Source organism: Entamoeba invadens (assembly GCF_000330505.1).
Source record: "Entamoeba invadens IP1 unplaced genomic scaffold scaff_1105074726509, whole genome shotgun sequence".
In the NCBI taxonomy this organism is placed as follows: domain Eukaryota; phylum Evosea; order Mastigamoebida; family Endamoebidae; genus Entamoeba; species Entamoeba invadens.
In genome coordinates this window covers 7036-13637 of record NW_004191811.1, presented here as the reverse complement: position 1 = coordinate 13637, position 6602 = coordinate 7036, and the positions used below count along the sequence as shown (strand labels likewise).

The following is a 6602-nucleotide window of genomic DNA, read 5'->3' as shown; positions in this document are numbered from 1 at the left end:
ACAAATTTGTGAAATTATTTTTTTATTTTTAAGCTGTTTTATTCATTTTTCAAAACACATATATATACAATAAATATATGTTTATATTATTATTTTTATAATACAATATTAATTACAATAAATGTATCTTTAATTTAATAATCAATTTTATATATTATTTGGCGTTTTTGTTGTGTTTTGACGATTTTTGATATAATCAATTAACAAAACTCGCATTATAAAAAGATAGTAAAAAATGTATATTATATCTTGCTTGTACGTAATTATAAAGAAAAAGTTGTTAAATTAAAATTGAGGATATCGAAGTTATTTCAAAATGAAATCGAAAACAATTGTTTATATTTAATTTTTCTTTGTTTTAAGAAAATGTAAAATTAATTACGCAAAAGTTACAATTATTATTTGAGAATAACACTCCTATTAAAATATAATATTCGATTGGAAATTATATTTAACAATTACATTTGTTTCTACATTATAGTACATATGTTATTTGTTTGTTTAAACTTTTTATCATATTGATAACTTTGTTGTATGAATAATTGAAAACGCTGTTTTCTAAGGGTTAATAATATTAATATTTATATGATTAATTACACCATATTATATTACAATAAACCAGCTTTTCACTTTTTTATTATATTAAAATTTTTGATAAATGATTAAAACAACAAATAATAATAATTGTTATCTTACAAACAACAATAAACAGTCTATAAACGAAAATATTAATAATTACAAAGTAATTACATGACACAATATATACATTTTCTTTTTGGGCGATTATATAATAAATAAACCAATTAAATTAAATTGACATCGATAATTTATTATTTATATTGACAAACTAATAATAAGATTGAATACAATGTAAAAATTAATAAATAAACACCAATAAAAAACTGGGTACAATCAACAAGAAAAAATAAGCAAATTCTTTTTTAAATATTAAATTAACAAATTATTCATTTTTCACCAATATATATGCACGATCCATTATTACAAACAAAAGAATAAACACAATAATATTATCATTTCGTTAAAATTAAAATAATAGTTAACAACAAGATAAGCGCATATAAATATAACAATATATACATTATAAATTATGATAGTTAAATAACTTTGTGTTAATTATAATTGATGTCAAAAATCATATTAACGCTTAAATAAGCCAAAATTAAAATATAGTTCGCAACAACATTATAAGTTATTGTATGAAAGTTTTAAAATGAATTGACTTCTACAAAATATTAAAATAAATTTGTTTTTTGAACAATAACAATATTTAAAAACAACAATTTTTTAATCTACAATTACATTTTTAATTAATATAATTATTTTTACTCTAAATGGAGCATCTTTAAACATTATTTTATCTTGTTTGTTTTGTGGTGTCTATCAAATTAATTGATTGTATATGTTTTGTTGTCAAAAAACATAATAATTCAATTATGTTTCGCCCAACTTTTCGGTAGGCTCACATGACTCCGAGCAGTACTCTTTCTGAACCATCTCATCATCCCTGTTCCCGGTTTCATGTACTGGGCTGTTTTGTTGTCAAAATACTATATAAATATATAAATTTTTATGGTGTTAAAATCTCTTTTATTTAATAAAAGCCCATAATTTCAAATTTTGATAGTAATGTTAGTCAAAAAATAAACGAGAAATAAAAAAAGTAATTGAAATGTTTATAAGGCGGGTTTGGTTCAAAATAAATTTCAAAGTGTTTGTATAATAAAATAAATAATAGTTATCATAATGAATTGGTTTGAATATAAATTAACGTGTAATTGATAGAATTCAAACAAATAATACTTCATATCTAATTAACAACTTAAAAAAATATTAAAATATTTAAATATTTAAATAAAAAATTAATTGAAAATTTGACTTCGGTATTTATTATTTGGTAGTAGTGGAATACCGCATTTTCAGCGCCTACATTTCAGTCGGTACTTTCAAAGCAATATTCCAGATTAAAATAATGTCAAGATATTTGAAATTTATTTTTCTATTATTCTAAAATAATATTTTTTTTAACTTTATAAATGACATGAGAAAATCCAATTAAACAAACTAGAATGAATAAATCTCATACTGGAGGTTTATTTAGTAATGTTGTTAACAAAGAGTTTAAACAATTTTCAGAATTATTACAATTCTCTCTTACCAAAAATTAAAAGTTTAAAAATAATTGTTTTACTAATGCCATCCTTAAACAAACAAATAACGAAACATTAAGCGAAACTATAGATATAGAGTGTTTACAAGTAATTTTATCTTTAAAAGTTGTCAATCTATTTGTTAAGAAATATAAATTAAATGTTCAAATTGGAAAATATTATAAGAAACAAAATAAAGAAGTAATTATCTTGAAAGCAAATAAATCTAAAGATATTATTATAATTGCATATTTTGATCATCATTATTTCCCAGATGTTGATTTACCAATTACACAATACTTTTTCGATCATTATGACCAAATAAAGAAATATAGTAAAGATACTAATACTGTTTTATCTAATTATTTCTAAACGTTTTGTTTGATTAAAAGCAGACCTAAAAAAGATTCTAGAAAGAAAATGTCTTTTATCAAATTCTTAATAAATATTGTAAATAATAAACATTATAATGATAAAATTAATATTACAAATGAGATTTAACAACAACATAAAGATAATACTAATAATGTTGATTATTCAATAGAATCATTTAGAAAAATATATGAAATTATAAAACATTTTGATAATAGAAAAAACAATGATATTGAAGAATATTCAAATATTTATTATGCTGATTTCGAATCATATAATGAATAAGGTAAAGAAATATATGACGAAGATGAAAAAGATGATATTAATAGAGTTGGTAATATTGCTATGAATAAACTTAATAATATTGAAAACCCTTATTGTGTTGCTTTTGGAGAAAAAAAACTGATATTAACTCATATTATGGAGATAATTTTGTAAATAAATATATAAACAGTTTAAAAGATTTTTCTTTATGTTATTTTCATAATTTGGGATTTGATGGAAGATTTATAATGAATGATTATCAAATAGTTGAATTTATACCTAAAGGTAATAAAATATTTAAATTAAAGATTAAAGTTAAAGTACCTTACTTTAAATCTAAGATTATTACGTTTTAAGATTTGTTATCATTGTTAAACATGCTATTAAGAGATTTTCCTAAAACATTTAATCTAGATGTTGGAATTAAAAAAGCATTTCCTTATAATTTCTATTATAAAATTTATATTAAACTTAGTTATAAAAGTGTTGAAGATTCATGAAAACATTTTAAAACTAAAGACGAAATTAAACAATTTAAAGATAATATTAATAAATTAAATATAACAAAACAATTTGAAAAAAGTTTATGTTTTAATAATAGAGAATATGCAGAATTTTATTGTAAACAAGATGTTAGAATTCTTAAAGAAGGATTTAATATATTTAAAGAAGATTGTTAATCTAATTTAATTATAAATGTTGATACATGTTTAACAGCTCCATCTTTAGTAAATATGTATTTTACAAGAATATTTATTCTAAAGTTGTTAATTTATATTATTATTCATCCAACGTTGGAGATTTCTTAAGAGGTGCTATATATGGTGGTAGATGTATGTGTAAAGATAATAAAATGCAACAAGTAAAAGATAAAATATATGATCTAGATTTTTGTTCTCTATATCCATCAGCTATGAAAAGATTGTATTTAGTAGAAGGTTTACCAATGGTTATGACTGATAATCAACTTAATTTAAAGTATTTATTAGAACATTCAATGTTAGAAAATCAATTTGAAACTACTTAAGATAGATTCATTAGTGCTTATGTTGTAGATATACAAATTACTAAAATTGGTATTAAAATATATTTTCCGTTATTATGTTAAAAAGATCCTAAAACTAAATTAAATAGAAATATAAACGAATTATGTAATATGATAGTGGATAATATTACTTTAGAAGATTTAGTAAAATAACAAAATATAGATTGTAAAATTATTAGAGGATATGTTTGGACTGGTAAAAGGAATCCAATTATTAGAGATGTTATTGAAAATTTATATCAATTAAGGTGTGAATATAAAGGATCACCAATAGAGTATGTTATTTAATTGATTATGAATTCTATATATGGAAAGTATATACAGAAACCAATTAGTGAAAAAAAATGATTGTGTTTGTTAATGGTGTTAATATAAAGAAGAATAAAGAAGGTAAATGGGTTGAATATGAAGTTTAAACATTTTATGTAAATAATCGTCATAAAATAATTTATTAGAAATGAATAGATTACCTAATTCTATTCCTATATCTGGTCCTAGAACAAGTATTTTGGAATACACAAGAGAAGAATAAAGAAATAGTAAATTTGGAATTAAAATACATAATGAAATTGATAACTTTGATGCCAATTATCTAAATGGTATACAAATATTAAGTATGTCTAAAAGATTAATGAATAAAGTAATGTGTTTATCAGAAGATAATGATTTAGAAATATTATATTAAGACACTGGTCAAGGTGAGGCAAGCTGCCAAAAATGTGTTGGCCTAAAAATCGGGAAAAAAAAGGTTGCCACATCATCACCTATTTTTGGATGTTTATATCTCAGAAACAATATGATATTATATTGGTTTCATTAAATGTAAAAAAACAGGAAAAATACCCACATAAAAAAGGCAAAATTTTCAGAAAGACAAGTTCTTCCCGAAATTTAGCAATAAAAAAAGCCAAATTGACCGATTTATTAATTATTTATTAACTATACTTATAATTAAATATAACTAAAATTAATATAAAGTCATTATAATTGTGTATTATAATTTATAATTATATATATTATAAATATTGGTACAATTAATTTACATTATTTAATTATGTATTAAATTTTATAATATTTTTAAATTAAAAAATAATACAATTATTTTCAATAAATAAAATAACATTGAGTAAAAATTAATAAATTTATAATATATATACTATTTTTAATAGTTACAAAAATATAACAAAAAAACACAAATAGGATAAAAAATAAAAATATATATTAATCAAAACAACAAATTAATAATATAATTAAAATTCTGAAAAAATTTAGTTAAAATATAAATAAATCCAAAATTGATTTATTTTCCCAAAAAAGATTGGTGAAAAATACTTAATTTTACGGGATTAATAACATTTGTATAACAAAAATACAAACATAAAAGAATAACAGAAACAAAACTTGAAATATGTCAATTAATTACCACAACATCGATTTGCTTCAATTATTCTATAAACAAAATTAAAACCCAGAATAGAATCATTATTAGAAATCTTTAAAACGCACAAAAAACATCAACTTTATCAAAGAAAAATGTAAACAAGTTAATAAGATATAATTGATAATATATTCATTATTGATATCAGCCACTTTAGTTTCAAAAAGTTTTTCTCCACTTTTTAATTTATAGCGAGTAGTTGATACACGGATAAGTTTCAAAAACAGTTTCTTTCGGCCCCAAAAGCTTAAACATAGTCCACCACTTTCGGGGCACAACAGTTTGATTCTAGCATTTCTTAAAGTATGCCTGCTATTTGTATCGCCCTTTGTTCTTGTTTAATAATTGTTTTTTCTTTTTTCTCTTCCTTTTGTTCAAACAAACAAATCATTTACTCAGAACGGATTCTAGTAGTGTTTCTATTAGGCGCTTCGAACTTTTTCCAGATATTCCTTATTGCACAATTTCTCATACATCCCGCTGTTTGTCAATATTTATTTCTTGCCAATCTCCAGTACCCAGAATTTCATGTGTCCAATTCCTTGTTCACAATTGGAGAAAAATACAATCTCTTCCTTTTGAGTAATTGTTTTGGAAATAATTTGTCCATTTATCAATTTTTACATTGTCTTTTCACTCTTACACATGTCCTTCATTTTTGCTTAACAATGTTTACCTTCCATTTTTCAATTTAGTGGACTCCTTGGCTATGTTTAAAAACAGGCAGAGTGTAACTTAATTTCAATTGTATTTCATTTACCTCATTGTGGAGGAGCTTAAAATGCTTCTATAAACCACCCAGAGTGTTGTTTTCAATTAATGTGCTCTGTTATATGTGTTATTTAAGATTTCCTTTTATATCTCATTTTTATTTGTTTTGAGTCTCTTTTGAGTTGTATTGTTTATTGAATTTATAAATTTAACATATTTATTGGTAAAAATCATAATTGTATTTTTGTTATTAGATGAGATAATTGTAATTAACTATTTATTTTTTTGACAAAAAAATATTTTATTTGATTGTTTAAAAACACAAAGTTAATTTAAAAATATAAAAATAAACATTATTACATTTTTATATAAAATAATAAACATTGTTTTTTGTTAAAAAACATGACTTGTTTTAAATAAACTATATAGAATAGTTATTATTTTAGTATTTTTGAACTATTTTAATTATCAGACTTTTATTACAATCCGAATAATTTATAAATAAGTACCAAACAATAATATAAAAAAATATTTATTAATGTTTTTTGCAATAAAACGAAATAAATAATATGATATATATATTATGAAAAACAAAATATGTTTA

The 6602-nt window shown here is 21.2% G+C and overlaps 1 protein-coding gene across 1 annotated transcript; it reads left to right on the top strand.

The window, feature by feature from the left end:
- Nucleotides 1-3181: 3181 nt before the first annotated feature.
- Nucleotides 3182-4137, top strand: EIN_148330 (hypothetical protein; the record flags this gene model as incomplete). Its single annotated transcript, XM_004184829.1, has 4 exons — nt 3182-3287; nt 3406-3436; nt 3522-3803; nt 4029-4137. The coding sequence occupies 4 exons, from the start codon at nt 3182-3184 to the stop codon at nt 4135-4137; spliced, it is 528 nt and encodes a 175-aa protein (XP_004184877.1).
- Between the last annotated feature and the right edge of the window lie 2465 nt (nt 4138-6602).